Raw genomic sequence first — 21853 nt, 5'->3', positions numbered from 1 at the left:
ACTTTAATGCTGATCCATCTCGTGGCATTAACTGACAAATTGACAAACTACCAGGAATGGACCGATTAAACACTTATTTACTTGCCTATAGCACCTATAAAAAAAGGAAAAAAAAAAAAAAAATCGATTAGGAGAATCTCCCTCACAATATCCCACACCGGCTCCAAATTAAGTTTTTCTTTTTTTTTTCTTTTTGCCAGCGAAGGAGGCAGTCACTTGACTTTTTACATCACTTTCATTGGCCGATTTATTCTATGATGTAATGTTGCATCTACAAAATCAACAGTCCTTTGATACAGTTGCTTGCAACAAAGTTGCCTGAAACTTGTAGCTTGCACGTCACTTTCTACAAAAAAGTACCCCTTTCTACATTTTTCTAGCAACATGTAGACTAGTGTCCCCTCGGCTTAATGGGCGGTGTGTCATTTGTAGCACCGAGACTCCAGTATAACATCACCCTCCCAGCTACTGACTCACCCAGAAACAACAATTGTGGTATTCTACAAGACATGCTGTATCTACCCAGTAACCCATGTTTTGAAAGATGCCACTAACAAGTATATTTGTTTGCTGTTTTTGTTTTTAGAATGCAGAATACAATAATTGATTAGACTGTATGAAGCTGGCCTAATGTTTGGAAGATCTACAAAAATGACATGCAGTTCCAGCAAGTGACTGGCTGTGAATCATGTAATGAGAATGCAACTAGATTCATGTTTATTTAAATAACTTGTAAGATATCCCCTGGAGAAATGCCCCCCTTACATTTCAGCAGTACTCATTTATTTACATAATCAGTAGTTATATGGAAGTCTCCACTAGGACCAAGCAGAAACGCCAATCAACTGAGGCAACGCAATGCATTAGGGTCAATCTCAAGCACAGAGGAGAAAGCACAGCCTGGTAATAAAGAACTGTTTCTACAAGTTTTCTCAATCGTGATACCATTTTCGATGTCTATGGTCTCAATTACTACAAAATATGTCCCATTTGAACATTGGGATTGTCGTGTTTGTGAAATACCCCCTCCCTGTCCTCCAAAAGAGGGAGTTCACACCCGCAAAAGTGCAAATCTGAACAGAATTAATGTTTATTTTAAATGTTTTTACTATATGTAAATTAGGTAGAATAATCTTCATGCATGCCCCAGCTACATAAAATGTACCACCCACTTTTGAAAGCAGTTATACCACCAAATTGCCCTAGCTCGAAGGGAAGCAGCTTTGAAATATACAGTACTTTTACAGAATGCTACTATTACTTACCAACCAGAGAAGGTTCTGGTATTTTATCAGCCAACGCATGATGTTTGCTGTCCCAGCAGCCATTGCAAACTCCTGTTGCTCTCCACCCTTGGAACGAAACCCTTTGAACCTAAAGAGGTTGGGTGCCATTATAACAGCAATGTTGTTCAGCGTCATTTTGTTCTTCTCCTTACTATCTATTACTCTCTGGAGAAATTCCAGCAGGGTCTAGAATATAAAAGAAAAATATTTATTATGATTATTTCCAAACTCAACTTGGTTCTTGTCTGCATGCTGCCTTCATTAAAATGACAGTAAATGATTTCCAAAAGATGGCAAAATCACGTAGCAAGCAAGCTGGAAAAAGGTTTTAAAATGTATTTTGACAGCTACCTCTATGACTATGAAGGCGATTCTTTTTCATAGTGACGTCTCACAAAGTCTAACACAGACTTTACAAGCATGTTTAAAACTGTAGAGGTTAGGCAGTACAACTTAGAAGCAGTGTTATAACGCTCTACTTCATATTATATTATAATATTCATGTGAAATCGGAATATAAATGTAGTTGCTGTAATTAAAATACTGTATCGTAACTGCAGGCTGTTTAAGTTAAGAACACTTAAGGAAGCTCTCTTAATTTAGTCGCAATGACTACAAAAGAAAGTAACATTTGTATTGATAAGGTTAGATTTAAAAAACTATTTATGAACACGTCGTTGTTCAGACTGGTCTAAGCCTTTGCACTGAAGCCTGCAAGCAGCTTGTACTGGTCTGTACTTTTTCCTTTATTAGAATGTTTCTTTGTTCAGACTCTGAGGATTTCAGCTCATATTCTCTTTCTACAATTGGAATCCAGCGCCAAGAGTTTGTGGCATCACTGAAAATGGCAGATAAGGACTGACTTAATTGCAAAATATCATGCTAAATGTTTTAGTTTGTACAGATGTGTCTGTTGGACTGAGCCAATTTATACAAGCTATATTGTGTGATTACTGAATTCCGGTTAGCAATTCAAGATGAATTCACAACAGAATATGCTTTGTTTTGTATTTCTTGTGAAACATACCTGTATGCAGATATTAAATCCAGGCCTGGAAATAGCTGTACACTGATTCCTGCACGTGTGTGAATTACACAGTGTGTGCATTAGAATAACTGCGTTGCATAAAACAATTGATAAAACTGGACTGATGCATACTGTGATGTTTTAATCTACAACTTTATTGAAACAAAGAACAGTAAAATTACACTGAAGCCCTTCTAGTTTCGAAGTACTGGTTTATGATAACTTAGTGTGACACAGCAGTGATCTGATCAGATTTTGGAGTTGAACCTGAAGTAAAACTCACTGTACCATTCACAATGTATTACGTAAATACTATTCTATTGGGAAAAGAATGTTGAAACAAATACACACAAACAGAACAATCCAGGAAACGAATGACAGGAAGTAAAAGCCCCTATATAAGTGAAACCAGATATGCACTGACGTCACTATGTGCAAAGCTCATATGACAGCCAGGTGCGTTTTGAATCCCAAGGGCAGTTAGGATTCAGTCCTGCCCTCTGTAGTACCTTTAGCGTGTCCCTGCTTGGCTCTGGGAGAAAAAGCACCAGAAGATTCAAGGCCTGGAGTTGATGCTTTCTTGTAGGCAGTTCTGTTCAGAAAATGCATATTTTACAAGCATGTCATTCAATTAGAGGTAGTTCACTATTTAATTATGTTTGTTTTGTACAGCGAAGGTAAATGAAAACATCCTTTTTTTTAAAAAAAACACTGTACAGGGCACTGCATAGTTAAATATGTAAGTGCTAATAAATGCTAGTAAATATACAAAAAAGTGGCCCTACTTTGCACTGTAATGAAAGCGTTGAGGTATTCCACGGTGAGCAATGGCTGTGGCAGTTCCCTGATGAAGAATTTCAATAAACTTGCAGCATCGTGCTGCTTTACACTGTCCCAGGCAAACGTCCTCTCGTAGAACTTAGCTTCCAATTCTTGGCAAAGACTCTAGGAACCATGATTAATACAAAAGCACAGTATTGTTTGTATGCACCATGATATTCATTCCTTATATTGCCGTTTAAAAAATACTGAATGCCAGTAAAATGTTTTACTTTTTCTGTTTACAAAATAATGCTACTGCTTTAATCCATACTTAAAAGTGCAACTTGATATGGATATGAAACATCACATCAATATTAACTAATGCATTTCTCATGTAAATTTGTACAAAACTTTTAGGCATGACATCCCAGCAAATTATTAAGTTTAAAACAACGCTGTGGGCTCTTTTGTTCTCTCAAACATATGCTATCTTGCGTAACCATCTTCCACAAAGGAAATAAACTTCGAACAATCTATGGGCCCCATTCGCCAAGCAAAAACTGCTAAAAATACCTTGACTCTTGTTGCAGATCCTGGTATTCGCAGGAGGCCTTCTGTATCCAGCCCCTCCTCTTCTATATGAGAAATGAGCTGAGAGGTCAAACCACAGTAAGATTAAAATCACTAAACAAGTCAGGTGCACTGAACATGACAGAATATCTGATTAATATCCCAGTTAAGAGGAAATTGGGACTCTAAATCTAACAAATGAAAAAAAATAAAAAAGTCACCATGACATAATAATATAGCAGTTATTAATTGTGGTGTGCAGAATACCAAGTATAAAAATATATATATATATATATATATATATATATATATATATATATATATATATATATATATATATATATATATATAGGAGTATACTACAGTAATAGACAAGTACAAAGCTTATTAATGATTCATATTCTTTCTTCAGGGCACTTCAAGGATTACTCTCACCATTTGCAGTTGAACAAAATACACTTTAGGACTCCAAAATGGTTAAAAAAATAAAAATAAAATAAATCTGTTTATGTAAATCTCTGATCACTTTGAGTGCCAGAAATGCATACAAGAGTAATGGCTCCTCTCCTAGTATGTATATCTACAATTACGTTTCTAATTGCTAGGATGAAGTCGTCCAGCTACACTACCCCATTTAAGTGTGTATAGTTTAAGAGTATATTTCCAACCTAAATGTAATACATTCCAAAATCATTACCAGTGTTGCATCATTACATTTACCTGTTAAGTGTAATATTGTATGTGCATATTCCCGCTTTACTGTATAGTGGTGAAACTTTTTATACAGTTAACTGAGCACATGCATTGTGAACTGACATAAAACATGCATGAGCCTGGTGTCAGGAATGTGAACGCTCTCAAATGGCTGTACAGAAGGGAACAAAGACGTTTCATATAGAGTCTGTAAAGCACTATGATGAACACACCATTTGCTAAAGGTAGATCGATAATGATTTCTGTTAAATTTTCAAGTAGGCTAAAATGACATGTATATGTGTGAAGAGACTATCAATGAATACCGTTTTCAGAGTGAACATGGCAAATTATCAGCAACGTACATACACCATTTAAAGTAACAATTATTTCCATTTATTTTGTGAAAGTCACTGTGCATTGTTTATCATTAACTGTACATTTAAATAAAAGACATTATAAACTGATGGTTCTGTGTTTTCTTATTCAACTAAAATAAGAAATTGTTGGTCTGAATTAAGTGAAGTTTCAAATAAATGCTAAATACTTAAGACTGTAGAGTAATGCATTATGCTAATAATTGTGATCGTAGATCACCAACCCGCTTAATTGTATACTCAATTTAAAGTGTATAAATATTAGTGAATTATAGGTTATAGTGTACATATTATACAACACACACACAACCCACTCGATATATATCGCGGGTGTCAGGGTCCAATATAAATCCGCTATATATCGAGGGCCGCGAAATATTGAGAAACACATAAAAAAAAACAGATAATGTAACTGTAACAAGCATTTAAATACACTTTATTGTTTACAGATCCAGTATAAGAAACAGCAATCACTGTATGCTACATGGCAAACGGTAAAAGTAATATGTACATGTGGCAATGTGCCCCGCCCCTGTGTGCTTTTCTGTGGTGTATGTTGCATGTCTTAATGTTGGTGTATAGAGATGGCTGCACAGGATATAAATGGGTGTGTGCAGCACGAGTTATTTAAGATGTAGAATTGTATTTAGGCACGAGGATGGCACATCACTTCACGTGCATTTAAAGTATTTAATATGTGAGCACGAGGTTGCACATAATTAATTCACGTGCTGGGATTCAACTGAACAATTAATTAGTAATTGAATCCCGGCACAACTGTATATATAGATGCACATTTCATTCACTCTGGGTTGTGTGTTCGGTGAGTGGAGAACGGATGTGGAGAGGAGGTAAAATAAACAAAAAGAATAATAATAAGAAGAAGTGTTTGTACTCACCTTGTTTGTTCGTCCCTGTTTGTTAGTGTCTGCTCGTTTTGTTTGTCTATTTATTTTGGCGTAAAGTGCCGTGTCCTGTGTTTTGTTCAAACCTTTTTATTTATAATAAACCGGCGCAAGCAAGTGCCTTCATCATTTCACCTCATCTGTCCTGTCTCTGTGTATTATTTTCCTGGATCTGACGGCACCACTCAGCCAGCCGTGTGACAGTACATTACATACTGAACCAGTATTACAATGACACAAATAAAACAAAATTAAAACTTTTTATTAATTACTTATTTTTAAAATCAGTGACTTACTTTTGTTACAGTAGAGTCAGTCAGTGACTTACTTTTATTACAGTAGTCAGGGAGTGCAACTGGAGAAAGTAAATCAGTTACTTTTTTCTGCTTGTTTTTCTTGTTCACATGGATGTTCTGAGAATGTTTCAGCCCCATACAGCAAATTCAACCACCAAATGATTGATGATCTAATGCGGTGAATAATATTCAGAGGTGAAAATAAATATATAGTAACAGTATATTTAATACTAGGCACTTACCTTTTGTAATATAAGTGGCACCTTGGTACCTGGTACTTTCTTCTGATCCTGCTCAAGTAAAATGGTAAGTGGAACACCAAACAGGCCAGATTCTATAGAAAGCAAAGTCAATGCATTGTAAGATGTAGTGTATTGTACTGAAATAGCAATAGTTGGTCCAATTCACAAAGCTTTACGCAGTCAGTTTGTTTTGATACAATTGCACACCAACTGAAAAAAAATTGCCTTAATGGTAAGGGCCACATATTGTGGCTCTTGGCACTTTGAGTGGACACAGCTGTGTCTTTGAGTGGACACAGCTGTGTCTTTCCCAGAAGTGAAGGTTTCTGTTGCTTGTTACAATACTGGATGGACAAAGAAACAATGCTGCATGGTGACCGAGATCTGTCAGCTTTCACGTGACACAGTAACTAATCCCATAAAGCAATTGTGCATACACTGCAGACTACGAGGGTTACATTTTACTTAGATTCTCTCATTTTTCATGGCCAGTGTGTCAAGCTTAATATTCATGAAACTATATCCTGTTGTAAACGAAGCAATTATGAAGAAACATTTTATAAAGATTTATTAAAAAAAAAAAAGAGCCAAATGTGCAATTGTTGTTAAATTGAACTGTCCTTAACATGACAAAGAACATCAATTTTATATATCAGTATTTTATTTAAAATAAATAAATAAAGATTGCATGCTTTAACTGCTTTTCGCATTTCAAAATGAGTCTTGGAATCCTTGCTTTTATGATTATAAAAAAAATATATACATGGTTCACCTTTGATTTTAATTTTCACGGCTTTGTGAGATTTGAAGTCAATTCCAAATGCATCATAGAGTGCAGTCAGTTCAATCAGTGCTAGAGAGCGGACCTTCTTCATGTCCTGTGAGGCCAGGTCTCCAATCTTTGTTGTACCCGTCTTGTCTTGTGGCATTTTGAAATTCTGTAATAATAATAATAATAATATTAATAATATACACCAGTTAAACCAGCCAACATGGGTGAACAATGATTGTGCAGGGAAAGCAGCACAGCTCCATCAACCTCGCTTTACCAGCAGGTGTCAATGCTGATCCTTTTATACAGGTCTACTGCAGAAAGCGATGCAGTGTATACAGTGTATACCCAGTTCTTTCCCTAAATACAACATTTCTTGAGGGAGAAAACAAGTCTTGACAGTTGTGTAATGTATAGTTGAAAAATAGTTCAATAATAAGAATGAAGTCAAATTCATGATGCAACTCTGACTACCCTAAGGGCCATACTAAAATGACAAAACTGGTAACAATTTTTTATTTTTTTTTTTCAACAGAATCCCCAACCACCAACCCACAGTAAGAGAGAATATACTGTATAACACATTTGTAGAAGCCATGAGAAGTGAGACACTTAAAATAAAACACAACGTATTTACTTATTTCAAAATGGACAGATGTTACTACTGTTTACAAACGGCTTAAGTTATATTCATAGTGTGAAGAAATGATAAGACTGCTATGGTAAAATGTTTATATTGTATTTTGTATATTGCACCACTCAGGCTGCTCATTTTTTGGCAATAAAACATGTTGATGTAAGGGCTGCGATTCAATCACTGTATTGCTGAGATTTGTTTTGATATAGAGCAATGGAATACTGTTTATCAACCTTAGTCTGCTGGGATGTTGTGCCACTTACAGGTAAGAGCGAGTCATCCTCATTGCCATGGGGCTCGCTGCTCTTTGACTGCTCTTTGAGGCCGGCTGCCTGCTCCGAGAAAGAAATCTCTAAATTGATATCAGTTTCTGATAATGCCGTATCCAAGCTGCTTTTGTCATTCCCACATGCGATTATCGTTTGTCCTGCAAGGAAAGTAATAAAAGTGTATATGTTTTTTTTTTGTTTAAGCCATTGTTTACCCAAAGATGCAATACTGGCCAAACAAAGAAAGAGGGGCCTGATTACACAGTACATTTTCTTACAGCCAGTGCTTGATACTACTCCCTGTGTTACAGATATATCAATAAATAATGTTGTAACATTCTCTTTACAGATTATGAAGAAAAAATAAACACAGTTCATCCCAGTACTAATATATAAATCAGAAGCAGTGAGCAATAGACAAACAGTCCGCAGAATAGAAAACTGAAATGTCTCTGCTACACTACTCTGCCCTGGCCCCTGCCTACACACAATGCAAACTCAGGAAGTGGCTTTCCTGAAAATGAGTGGTGCTTAAATGGATGTATTATTTTAAACATACTCCTACATACTGTATACCTGCTTTTGTCATGTTTGTGCTATTTCAGAGGGACATTTTACTTTATTTAAAAACAAACAACCAGGGTGTGGATGGACAACTGGTGGTTTGATTTTCCATTCACATTTTTTTTTGGTAAAATTCACTTTTGAATAAATACCTTTTTAAAGGATTAGTGGGATTGTTTCTGCATGTATACATGGTAACGTATGTGTTTATGTAGTAAGTGTTAAAAGTGTATAAGTAAGAGGCTTGTAGAAGAAAATATTAATACTTTCGGAAAACATAACTGGACAGTTGGTATAATAAACTTCACAGCCACCCCAAGAAGACCAAGAGGTGGAGTCATGTGAAGAATGGCTCTGCCTCAAGGCTCTCAGGTCAAAAAAGGTGGATTCCCCCACCTTCGCAGTGTTTCCTTCCCCCTCCTACCACAACGAGATTGAGGCCTCAAGCTGGTTCATCACCTGCGGGGAGCAGGGGCACTTCCCAGACAACTGCCCCCAATAACAATAGCAATCACAAACAACAATTGCTACGCGTGCTGGGTCTACACCAGCCAAATTACATGTTATAGGTCAGTGTTTGTTTGTCTGTTTATTTTGGCCATCATACCTTTTTGTTTCTGTAAAGCGTTTTGTTTGTTTAAAAGATTTAGTTTACAATAAACCGACGCAACCGCGCCTTTCACTCATTACTCTGTGTCCTGCATATCCTGGCCTGACGTCACCACAGAGCTATCCATGACACTAGGACAAACAAAAGATGTCAAAACAGATGAGCCACTACTTTGTCTAGTGAGATGAGCAAAAGCAGCAGTTTGACCATTCGAAAAGGTCACTGCTAATTGCCATGTAAACTTACACTTATTCTGAGCTTCCTCTTCTGCCTTCCCATCCTATAAAAACAGTGTCACTTCTAAAGTTACTTACATCACTGCAATATTCCTGAATGTAATACTGCCACTCAACCTTTGTGTAATAAAACACATTTTAAACCAAATGAAACATTATGCGATACCTATACTCAGAGACAGATGAGTACTTCTTTATGTAAAAAGAAAAACTCGGTTTAGTTTGGGAAGTTATAGAAATGTGAATTACAATACAATTTAAAAGGACACATTACAAGTGGAAGCTCCATGCCGACCAACGGTGCATATAGAATTAATTAATGTATTAATAACGCTTGTGCCTTTAAATACATATATGTTTATAATCATTAAGGCTATGATTTTGGCACCGTGATTTTTAGTACATTTCAAGGGCGAAGTGCGGCAAAAAAACAAGACTTCACGGTCACCAAATAATGTAGTTTTAGCTAAATCAACATACACAAGAGTACATAAAAACCAATAATATAAGGACTATTGCTTTTGACTACTGACAAGTTTAAATGTTACTTTAGAGTACAAAGCTTACAGTACATACTTCAGACTCCGACAATTTCTGGTCAGAGTCAAGGGTCCCCGACCCTGTGTGAAAAGTCGGAATTACGGAAAGGCATACAGCTTTAACAGATCAAACCTTTCACCTGTCATTCTAAAATAACTAAAATGTCTCTCACTGTCACATACCAGCATCTCACTCTAATTAATGTTCTCTGTTGGTTGAGAGGACGGATGTACCAACGATGTCGCTTTTAATTTGTTTTAAACCTCTTGTATAAGAGGTATAAACTCAGTACATCTCCTAAAATGCAACTGTTTCCAATTATGCAAATGCAGTGTGTATTTATAGTGTGAACAACTGCGAGCACTTTGCACAGTCAAAAGGGCTGTGACACGATGTGTCCATCATACAGCAAACAATGAAGCTGCACAGCCTTTACAGCTGTATGCGCCTGGCATATGAACCAGGCTTCAGAGTTTTCAAATAATTCTGAAACAGCATGTTGTAAAGAAAGCCTCTGTAAGTCAGTAAACTTCTGTTCTCAGATGCATTTGTTCTTCTGTCTTTACAGAAAACAGCTCACTCACAATTTTTTGGTATTTTAGCTGTCACCCATTTACATGCTTGCTAAGCTATCTCATTCGCTGACCTACATAGCTACACGATTTACAAATACTTGCAGATTTGTATTTTCAGTGCCTGACATATTGCATTTTTTAAAGGAAATAAAGGAAGCAGCTAATCAAATGTGTTTTTACATCCATTTCCAACATTCCACAATTTCCGGGACCTCCGTTACAAAACTGTACCCTTAATAATCATTCATAATGGAAACTAAATAGTTACATATGCAGCTATACCATTCCTTTTACACATCTGGAGTGATTATAATTTGAAGCAATACTTGTCACAATTGGAATGGAATGACCGTAATGTTCAAATCTCCAGAGGAGTTATAAAAAGGATAAGATTAATAAAGTTCAGCTCAAACAACAGCAGTGCTTTGCATGAGAAAGATAAGCCTTTTCCCACACACCGTTCCAGTTTGTAACAGCTAAAGACACACACACAGATTACACAAGTAATGCCCTGAAAATAATTCAGTAATTCAATAAAACAATTCTGATTAACCACCAGATTGTCACCTTTGTAAATTTAAAAACTATTTATATTTACGACAGAAAGCAAGCAAATACAGTGAAGCATTTAGTGCAGTTTTCAATGCTGTACAGTTGACACATACTTGTCAAAGGTTTATTGTAAGTCACTGTATCAGTTACAAATCAACCATGTCAAACTAATTTAGCCATTCTACATACCATCGGATTCAACATCCTGTTTTCCATTCTCACTTGTCCCAGCAGGCAGTGTTCTGTTAGCACTAGAGATCTTAAACAAAAATCAAGCAAAGAAACGTAATGTTAATGCATCACCTTGGCACTGAGGATGTTCTTATTTAATAAATTATTACAATTAGCTTGTATCTGATCAAACAAGGACTGTCCTAAATATTGCATAACTTTATTTAATAAGCTAAAAGCCCAATACAGGCCCCTCTTGGAATCTAACTGTAAAATCATATACAAAGTTTGTACACACCTGGGCTTAATATGCTACTTAATTCTATTTATTCTGATTTGAGAATGTGAGAATGAATGGAAACAGGTTTTCGCATCACTTACTGTAGGAACGTGCAAATCATATCTGAATTATTGAATACATTATTCAAAACTGAGAGTTTAATCTTTTTGTAGTCAGACCTGGATACAAAAAGTGGGTAGTTTCGATTGTTCTGGTTACTACAGTAAATGAGCACCTCGCTGCTACTGTACCTTTCCACTTTGTGCACTTGGCAAACCAAAGATGTCCCGGACGTCCGGTACTTGGTGCTGCTTGTTCTTTTTCCTCAGGGTCTGAGTAACAGTGTCCACCCTCTTTTGCACAGCTGCCGCCTGTGTGCGGGTTAGTGTGGACAGCAAGACAATACTTTCCTGAAGATCTCCTGCTTGATCACCAATAAGGTCCGATAGACCTGCTTCCTTCAGCCACTCCTCCTCCAACTCCCCTTCTGTGCCCCATGCAAGACAAAAGCAGCACATCAGTGTCAGAAACGTATATTACACAAAAATAGGGAACTTCGCTTCACACATGAATATAAATTGATATTTTTTAAGATATAGATTTTTTAAGATTAGATTATGTATGAAGGTAAAATCTAGATAAAAAGAAAATGATGTATAGCATATTTAAACAATATTCTTACTTCTTATCAAATGTCATTTATCAATTTCTGTAGATCATTTATTATCAGATACATTATTTTCATTTTACTCGGGTAAAGGCACTACATTTGCACAGTACCTTGAACTTTAACCAAATATGAAAATAAACTGCACCACTATATTAGTGTATACACTGCCTGGACACTTTATTAGGACATGTACCTACTAATGGTTGAATCACCATGGTATACACTGGACAAGGTGCCGAAAGCAGTCTCTGGGAACGTTAGTCCATTTACTTATTGTTTTACACATCTGGTGCACAGACGTCGGAAGACAACTGTGATGATGAATGCATTGTTCAAGTTCATGCCAAACATGCTTGACTGGATTGAGATCCGGGAATTATAGTTGTCATGGAAGATGCCCCAAGCCTCTGCCATTCTGGTACAATGGATGGGTCCATTATAATCTAAAAAGTTGCCATCGCCAACAGAGTACAAGAGCAGCATGGTTAGGTGGACATGATCCGCAACAAGGCTTAAGCAAACTACGGCATTCGTCTGACCTAGCAGAGTAATTAAGCAACCAGGAGAACCAGGATAGTGCAAAATACAAAATCGGGTGGACAGGCACACATCAAGTGGCAAGGCAGTGTATGTGGCTCCTATATTTTTTGGAACATATATCAAGCTTTAAAGTAATTGGCAAGCACAGCAAGTCAGTCTACTTTTGAAACTGCAAACCGATGCAATACTAGTGCTGGGACGAACATGGGATTTTCACGTTCGGATAATTGCTCATAATTTAAATATTCATTCTGATCTTCATTCGTTTTTCAAAAAGAAATAAAAGCCATTATATTGCTCTGAATGCAGGTAAAGCCAGCATAGCAGCAGGGGCAGGGGGCGTGGCCGTGGCTCCTGTGTGTGTGTCTTTATTTTACAGCAAGACCTTAAGTTAAAATAGAATAATATCCCAGGAGTAAAGAATAAGATGTGTATGACTTCCTTTACCCCAGTGAATTAACTACAAAACAAAGGATACCAAACAGCAGTTCAAATTAAACGTTGTTCTGTGTATTCCCGAAATAAACAGTACATAAAGTTATACAGTATTTTATTTTATTTATTTTTTCATTCCTTGCCATTTCTTCACAGTAAACAGTGACCATCAACATGTTTTCATAAAGTAATAACATTAGGTTTACTTGTGCCTTTTTTGTAGCTAAACAAGCAAATGAAAACCGAAATTTAACTTTAACACTTCAAATAAAACAAACATGGAAATGGTGTAGTAAAGTGAAGGAGAAAAAAAAAACCTCACCATTTTGGTTGTCGTTTATTACATTCCACGTAACAGAAATTGGGTATTGTTTAAATGAGGCATTTCTGAATGCCGTGCTTGCCTTTTTTGTTTTAAACCTCTTGTATAAGAGGTATAAACTCAGTACATCTCCTAAAATGCAACTGTTTGCAATTATGCAAATGCAGTGTGTATTTAAAGTGTGAACAACTGCGAGCACTTTGCACAGTCAAAAGGGCTGTGACACGATGTGTCCATCATACAGCAAACAATGAAGCTGCACAGCCTTTATAGCTGTATGCGCCTGGCATATGAACCAGGCTTCAGAGTTTTCAAATAATTCTGAAACAGCATGTTGTAAAGAAAGCCTCTGTAAGTCAGTAAACTTCTGTTCTCAGATGCATTTGTTCTTCTGTCTTTACAGAAAACAGCTCACTCACAATTTTTTGGTATTTTAGCTGTCACCCATTTACATGCTTGCTAAGCTATCTCATTCGCTGACCTACATAGCTACACGATTTACAAATACTTGCAGATTTGTATTTTCAGTGCCTGACATATTGCATTTTTTAAAGGAAATAAAGGAAGCAGCTAATCAAATGTGTTTTTACATCCATTTCCAACATTCCACAATTTCCGGGACCTCCGTTACAAAACTTTTAAAAAAGAGGCTCAAGAGCTGTTGTGCTGATTATGTTAATCTCACATATCACACAGAGCTCTTTATTTGCCATTTTTTTAAATGTCTCGCAAATTCTGGTGAGACAGTAAATAAGTGCATGGTATTTTTGTCATTTATAGTGAATACGAAGATCTTATTTATGTATCCAAAGACATGTCAAAAAATATTTGTTCAAATATTCGGATATTTGTCCCAGCACTTATGCAATACTAGCCTAAGAACAGTGATCTGAACATACCATCGGGCACTTTCATGAGCACTTCTTCAGGCACTTCCTGGTCATTGCCTCTGCTCGTCTGGATGTGCTGCAGCTCAGTCCAGTAATCATCCATTGACAGCTCATCAAGGGAATCTTGGGAGCTCGAGCTGTAGGGTGGCTTCCCCGCAGCATTTTTAGCACGACTGTGAATGTTGTATTGGCCAGTTCTCCGGCTATAAGCATTAAAAAACACACATCTGTAATATTTAACTAAATTTGAATGCAAAATATCATGCAGAAAGAAAGATTGTACACGGCATTTGTACACTCTTGAATACTGCAAATACGGCAAAATAAAACCAATACAAGGCCTAGAAACAGAAAACACATACATTAAGGTAAGTGTACAAATTGCAACTTAAAGATTTTATGATTGGCATATTCCAGCTGAACTCCTAAAGTGAATGCAGATTTGTATGAACCAATTTATACAGAGCTTTGCAAATTTGCCTTTAAAAAACTTAATTCATCTCCTACAACAGATGATAATTTCAACTATGTTGGGGCACTTTATAATCCGCAGAGGCTGATTCAATTTAAATGTGACCACCAAATTAAAATCCATGTACTGTACAGTTCAAGGGAGCATGCTCAAAAAGTACTTTGCTGTGAGTAGCTCAGCGTTCCTTCTGCAGCAGAACTATTGTTACTTCAAGTCTTGATGTTCTATCATGCGTCAATTCATTCAACCACCAGAAGGTCACTACCACAAAGCTATAAGTGTTCAGCGGTGAAAAAAAACAGGTCTGTGGGACAAAATACAGATGCTTGTTGATATGTTAAGTTAGTAATTTTGCTCCCAACCTACCAAAACAAAATGTAAATGAGACTTGTACGGTAGATTATAACACTTGACACAGGACTAGAAGTAGGCAAGAAAAGTGAAGGTCATGCTTTGATGTTGTAGAATGCAACACAAGCGAGCCCACAAACCAAAAGCGTGAAGTAGCTTAAGCTAATCTCTGCTGGTTGACACAAATACTGTATTTCCCTACAGCATCTGACATTTTTATTACTCAATAAGAATAACCACAGTTGAAACCTGTCTTCTTTATTACAGAGAACTAAGTTCTCATTGTTTAAACACTGAAATCTCTCTTGATAGAAGTGTGCTCTGTTACAGAAAAGCCATGCCATCTCTTTAGCTTAACCTGTCACAGTGGTCAACGGTCAGTAAGGCTAGTCTTAAAAAGTGTGTTTCTCATAACCATCGTATGTGGTAAAAAAAACCTGCATGAAAATCTTGAGCCAAAATATTGCACATGTGTCCTTGAGGCTGAATGTGGAGAAATTGTGGTTGTTTTCTATGTGTAGGTTGTAGAAAAATCAACCATTATTGTGTACTGTATCATGTCTAAAGGATTTGAGTTCTCTAACTTGTCATCCAAACAGTACACTGGTTGCTAAAGTTGTGGTTAGTATATTATCACTGATTCAAACAATTTTTTTTTATTTTATTTTTTTACTTTATTTGCTAAACTCAATTTAATAGATAGATTTAATGTATATGACATTGAGGAAGCAGCCAGCTTTAATCCACAGGACTTGAAAGACAACAGAGGTTGTATACTAGAGCAGAGATTTTCTTTCATCAAGCAGAAAAAGGTACATTTAAAAAAAGAATCTAGGATGTACATATTTTCCAGTGGATTGATTTTGGAACAGAGATTAAATATGGTTTGAAGGATAACATTTGGTGTCCTTCACTTACCTTTTAAGCTCCACCCAATGTTAAATATCCCACCGGGGACCTGGCCCTTTAACTCTTTTTACTCGGGCACTGTGAGAGACAGCCCTACTTGTCATCGGAAAGATACATAATTGGAAAGCGGAGATTCAAACCTTTAAAAAACGAGGTCCTACTTGCGTAGATGGCCATATAGCCTTGACTGTGAGCACTTGTTTTTTGAGAGTCGCGGTTGAAATTTGAGTGTCGCGGGTTGTAATTTGCATAAACGCCCATGTTTGTTTTGGGCTTGTTTTGTAGAACAAGGTTGTTATTTTTCTGTCAGAAATCTGGCAACCCTGAATGTGAGTGAATATATATATATATTTTTTTTGTGTGTGTTTGTGGATCAGATGCATGAGACCAGAGCTGTTTAGGGTTACGTTGCCCTGGTTGCCACCTTGATGGCTATTCAAGCCACAGTGAACAATCCCATCTTGTGCCACATGATCAGGGTGCCTGGGATGAATAATTTGAATGGGTTTTTCGTTTCTTTGTTTTCTTTTGTAAATGTTCGATTTATTTTTTTTTGGTTGCTTTTGGTCCCGTTTGTATATATGGCCATAATTCCTTTATTTATCTAATTTGCACTGTCAGATTTGAGCTGGCCATGCTAAAATATTTTTTACAAACAATAAATAATGTTTTTTTTTCTAAAAAGTGTCTCTGTGGTTTTTGTTACCTATATTGAAAAGGGTGAGTTTCAGACTATTTCACTTTTGTTTATGAAAGCCTAGTGCATGCACATTTATTTCATGTATGACATGTACCTGTAAGCTTTATAGTTAAGAGTTACAGCCACAAATCTAACAGTAACAGGCAAAAATAACTAAATGAAGCAACAGAACCCAAAGAAAAGGGCTTTACTGTCTGGTACAGTCCGGTTTATACTCCATCACTCTACTATCGTTAAAGATCAAGGCCACCAGCAATCATCGCTGTCATGTCGCTGTGCAGTTTATAGCCCTGCTTGAAACCGAAAGTCGCTGTAAATAAAGCATTTCATTACCGTTTGCCAAGGGTAGTCTTTCTATAATTATTTAGTGTTAAAATAGTGAAGTATAATGGGAAGTGAAAATTGCATCTCCAAAACATCACCAGAAAACCAATATAATATTTAAGTCACCATCTGTAATTATTATTTCTTTAAACTTGATATGCCTCAAACGCTGACTCAGCTACAGCTACTGTACAACTTATGGGGCATCCCGCAGCAACATTCTGCAATATAGTTACTATTCAAGTATTGCTGTAGTATAATTTTGTACCATCACACAATATGTTTAATGAAAATAGTGTACAATTAGATTGTGCTTAACATGCCCAGAGTATTACAATAGTATACAGTGTCATTTAGGTCAGTCTAAACACAAAGCAGAACTGATTTCAAATGTATGCACATGTAACCTTGTATTGGAGAAAAAAAAAAAAGAAACCCTACCTACCTTTTTTTTTTTTTTCTTTTTTAGTTCCGTTACCAGAAAAACATTTTGAAGACTGGCCTAATCCATTTTATGACGTGTTATGCAAATTACTAGGATTTGATTGCAACATAAACAGGAATTTAAGAATTTCTTAAACTCAAAAGATCCATAATACTCAGTAGCATAGCCTTAGAGAATGATACAAACAGAATGCACATTGATAGCTTTGTTACATGCTTAAACTATATAAAATGTGATCCTAATTTAAATCGGAATATAGAAATCATTTACAATGCTGACATACAAACTGATCTGGATAACACATTGTTGGGTGTTCTCTTCCTAGCAGAGGCAGTGTTTTCTCATTTAAAAAAAAAAAATACTAGTTCCAGTATAATACAATTTGTTACTTCAAATTTCTTACAGCATTGAAAAATAGAACAAGGCAGACGGAAATGCTTTCTGAGACCAGAACAAAGCACATTACTGTCAGGTAGAAACTCAACAATGCAGAAACACAGAAATACTTCTAGGATCAGAGTTTACCCTGTATCTATGGAAACAGTCATCCAGTACAGTAAGATTTCAGACACCATTATAAAACCAAATATCTTAATGTAAATTTGGCACGTACCGTATTTACTCTTCAATTACTGTAAGCTGCTGCATCCTGACAGGGGCTAACGCTGACTGGCAGCATCTCTAAAGAGAGAGACATCTGCTAAAATCACACAGGTGTTACAATTACTGAACATGACGTTTCAATACTAAGATTCATAATGTAAACGTGTCAGGTTCTATTGCATACATTTAACCTGGATAATGGCATTAGATGTAAAGTACTACTATATTCTTGTTTGCTACGTGTATGGCAAGCCAGGTAAAACTATCACAGACAGGATAAGCAATGAATTTAAATGCTGCGTCAGGCCAGAACCACTGAAACATAAAGGTCACATCTCCAGTGACATTCAGTGAGTATTTAATCCACAGCGAAGTCTGCCTAAGAAGTGAAATGTAATTCTTTGCTGGCACAGCCATCCAGTGCTGTGAAAAAAGCAGTTACTTCTCCCATTAGATTACCATTTGGTTCAATTCATACAAGCAACAAGTACAGATAAAAATATAGATAAAAAACAGGTTTAACAAATGAGGCATAAACCTGTGTGGTTCTTTACAATAGTAGAACACTGTTTGAAAGGACATTATAGGATCATATTTCTATGTGGTGCCTGAGATGATGTGTACATAGTGATTTAGCTCAGCAACATACAGTGTAACTATACAATTTACCAGATTTACAACAAACTGTATTTGTGTACCAGATGTTCAACATGATATTCAGAATTTAGCAATTAATCAAGCCAAAACATCAATATATTTATATCGTATAACAGTTTCAAGACTAGTGCCATCATCTGATAGCAGAGCAAGATTCCTTGCTCTTGGTTTGCTTTGTTTCATATTTACAGACAGGTAAAGTGCAGTAGATGGATGGAAAGAAGACATATTGCATAGAAGTTTCAGCCATTGCAGGTTTTAATATGTGCTTGATTGGCCTCAGTGTACAGGTAACAAGCTCAGGCGTGTCTGATTAAACTCATAGTAAAACTACAAATGGATCAAACTTAAATGCATACAAAATACATCTTAATATTGTAATATCCTTTACACCCATCAATCATTGAGTTTAACAGGCAATGAGCACTGCATTGCATTACTATTATAAAGTCTCAAGGATTGCAAACAAGAAATCTAACATTTGCTGAACATGCTTTAAACCTGTAGGCCCGGCCTACAAGCATTTTTAAATACAAGACTTTATTCTACGAATCGTTTTTAATTTTAATAGCCATTAACTGACTTTTCTGAGAAATATTCAGCAATACTGGCTGCATTTGAAATAACTGTTTTCATTTAACTTCTAAATCATATTTAATTGACTAGATATAGGGAAGTTATACTATGTGAACAGACTATGGTCCTACTACAGTAAATTACAGTAAAGTTTGATAAAAATCTTCATTATGGTTCATTTCATTAAGACATCGAAAATTTTGTTTTCACATCTCAGGTACAGCGTATCCAGAAATATTTTTTTAGACAATGCTATATATAAACATACTTGGTTCTAAAGTTCAACTGTATTAATAGTCTCCGAGTAGAACTGCTGTAACCACTGAACTTGTTTTATATTAAGAAGCAGTAAAGGCTTTTATATGCAAAACTGAAAATGTGCAACACAATAACAGTGACTATATGGCAAATTGTCTAAGCAGCTTAATTAAAATGGAAATCCAAAATAGTAAAATAAATGGACTACAATTCACAATCCCATGGCAAATTCACAGACGTTTTGAATGACAACACGTGTCAGTTTAGACTTAACCTAGGCTATGGCTTCGCAAAAACAAAACAATCAATACAGATTATTAGCAAACATCTGCAGTACAGACTAGATTCACATAGACGCAGTGTTGGAGAAGTTATTTTCAAAAAGGAATCCACTACAGGTGACTTGAACACAATTGTAACTAGGTTCAGCAAGCTATTACCCCGTAAACAAGTTTTTACAGTGACAAATAGTTACTTTTTACAGAGGACCATACTGTAGTTTAACAACTAGAGAAGGGTACCACCAACTACCTTAATTTGTCATTCTTGGATTGATTTATTTTTAAAGAGGAGAAGAAATAGGTTTCTTAAATCTATTTCTGCATAACTATGACCTAATCTTTCACATTTCCCACTTGCCATGACTTAATTCTTCCCCATTTTCATTTCTCCATTCACTTTGTAAATCCAAAGTTTATCCAGTCTGAAATATCACTTGCATCTCATGAATAGCTACAACAAAGCATACAGAGAGAAATACACAGATTGATAAAGAATAAGGTTATATGGGGTTCCAATGAATCTAATCAAGTGTCAGACCATGCCAGATGCAATACCTCACTGAGGTTCTACACTTCCAGTTTTGCACTTCCACTTCCTTTAACTATGATTCAGGCAGAAATCTACAGTCATTTTAGGCTTGCTAAACAGTTTACAGAAGGGTTCACATATCTTAATGAAATACACTTAAAGTGAACCATATCTTTCAAATAAAAATGTAAACAGCAATCTGCAGGCTGTATGGTCAACAGAGAGGACTGATGATGTATGAGGTTTTATTTAACAAATACCCCTTGAAAGGGTGGGGAAGTTATCAAGGTTCTTCCAATTAGTTTGCCAATACAAAACTAGAATGGCAAAACCATCATCAGCTCACATTACCATTAGCAATATGTGCTTGTATTTTTTACTTCAGCAGAAATTTCAGTCAAAATGTACCTGGATAAACAACTACTCTATACAATATCCTGAACTTAAAAAAGAAAGAAAAGAAATACAAAATAAGACAAGTTGATTTCAAAGCATTAGGTAGCAATCTTTAAAAATGTGGCAGTTCAATTTACTTGGACACCTGTAGTATCATACAATACAGCAATACTTGATCTGATATTAACTTAATTTTGTTCACACTTCGTAAATGGAGATCTGAGCTTACAGCACGCTTTATATTAAAGTAAAACAATTTCTTACCTCAATGTCCTGCACAGGAGTTGCAGGCCTACACTGTTGCTTGCTCACTCCAGCTTGTGAAGGCTTACAATTTACACTGGGCAGATTACAACAGCTGAGGCCATCATCTAAATGTCAGAATCGTCTCCGATGACCATCTCCCATTTGCACCAGCAGTGTTTATAGTGTCAAGATATCTTATGCACAGCCAAGTTGCTACAAATAGAGTTACACAGCTAAAACATGTTGAGAAAACACAAATTTGGTGGTACCAGTAATTAGAAATGGTCACAGCTATATTTCCATTTTCTGGGTATGTATAGGAGCTGCCAAGAGTCTCTGTAGTCCAGCTAGTGATGAAATCTATGTGTAAGCCAAGCTGATCACAAGTGAGCACATGCAGCATTTTCCAAATATCCACTTTTAGATGCAGTTAGTCTGTTACATTACAACTCACTCAGAATATTGGTCTACTGTATGTACTCTCCATTGAATATTATGACAAGTTGCTGCCTCTTCTCCCCAGCAGCTACAGACAAGTGAAGGCTTTCCCACAGGTTCTTTGTGTGTGTGTGTGTGGACTGACAAAGTTAAGCAAGAATACCTCAGTCTCATAACATATTTTCATATATTATTTATTTTTTTAAGTTCTGGCTGTCACCAACTGTATTTAAGTCTTATCCTACCAATTTAATCTATGAATACTGCAGTATTATTTAAACAATAAAGCTGTTTATTGTGTACAGATGGATAATAACAATTCCAATGTTAATTTATTTCCTAGTAATTCAAGGTATTCAACTACTGAGGTTCAAAGTGCAAAAGTTAATGTGATTTTCTGAATCTATTTTAATAGAGGCCAGTTAAGCAAAAAAGGACTGACTCGGG

At 36.1% G+C, this 21853-nt stretch overlaps 1 protein-coding gene across 2 annotated transcripts in view; it reads right to left on the bottom strand.

Moving 5' to 3' along the window:
- Positions 1-21853, bottom strand: part of LOC117410706 (rho GTPase-activating protein 18-like) — a 45138-nt gene that overhangs the window by 9737 nt on the left and 13548 nt on the right. For both annotated transcript variants that reach the window (XM_034017457.3, XM_034017456.3), the window contains exons 2-11: positions 14231-14424; positions 11616-11851; positions 11103-11172; positions 7831-7994; positions 6931-7096; positions 6159-6250; positions 3649-3726; positions 3099-3258; positions 2823-2905; positions 1266-1472 (exon numbers count right to left, since the gene is read on the bottom strand). In XM_034017457.3, coding sequence (XP_033873348.3) covers positions 1266-1472; positions 2823-2905; positions 3099-3258; positions 3649-3726; positions 6159-6250; positions 6931-7096; positions 7831-7994; positions 11103-11172; positions 11616-11851; positions 14231-14424 — 1450 coding nt within the window. The remainder of the gene's footprint in view (positions 1-1265; positions 1473-2822; positions 2906-3098; positions 3259-3648; positions 3727-6158; positions 6251-6930; positions 7097-7830; positions 7995-11102; positions 11173-11615; positions 11852-14230; positions 14425-21853) is intronic.

Source organism: Acipenser ruthenus, chromosome 6 (assembly GCF_902713425.1).
Source record: "Acipenser ruthenus chromosome 6, fAciRut3.2 maternal haplotype, whole genome shotgun sequence".
Classification (NCBI taxonomy): domain Eukaryota; kingdom Metazoa; phylum Chordata; class Actinopteri; order Acipenseriformes; family Acipenseridae; genus Acipenser; species Acipenser ruthenus.
This window is presented reverse-complemented; position numbering and strand designations above follow the sequence as displayed.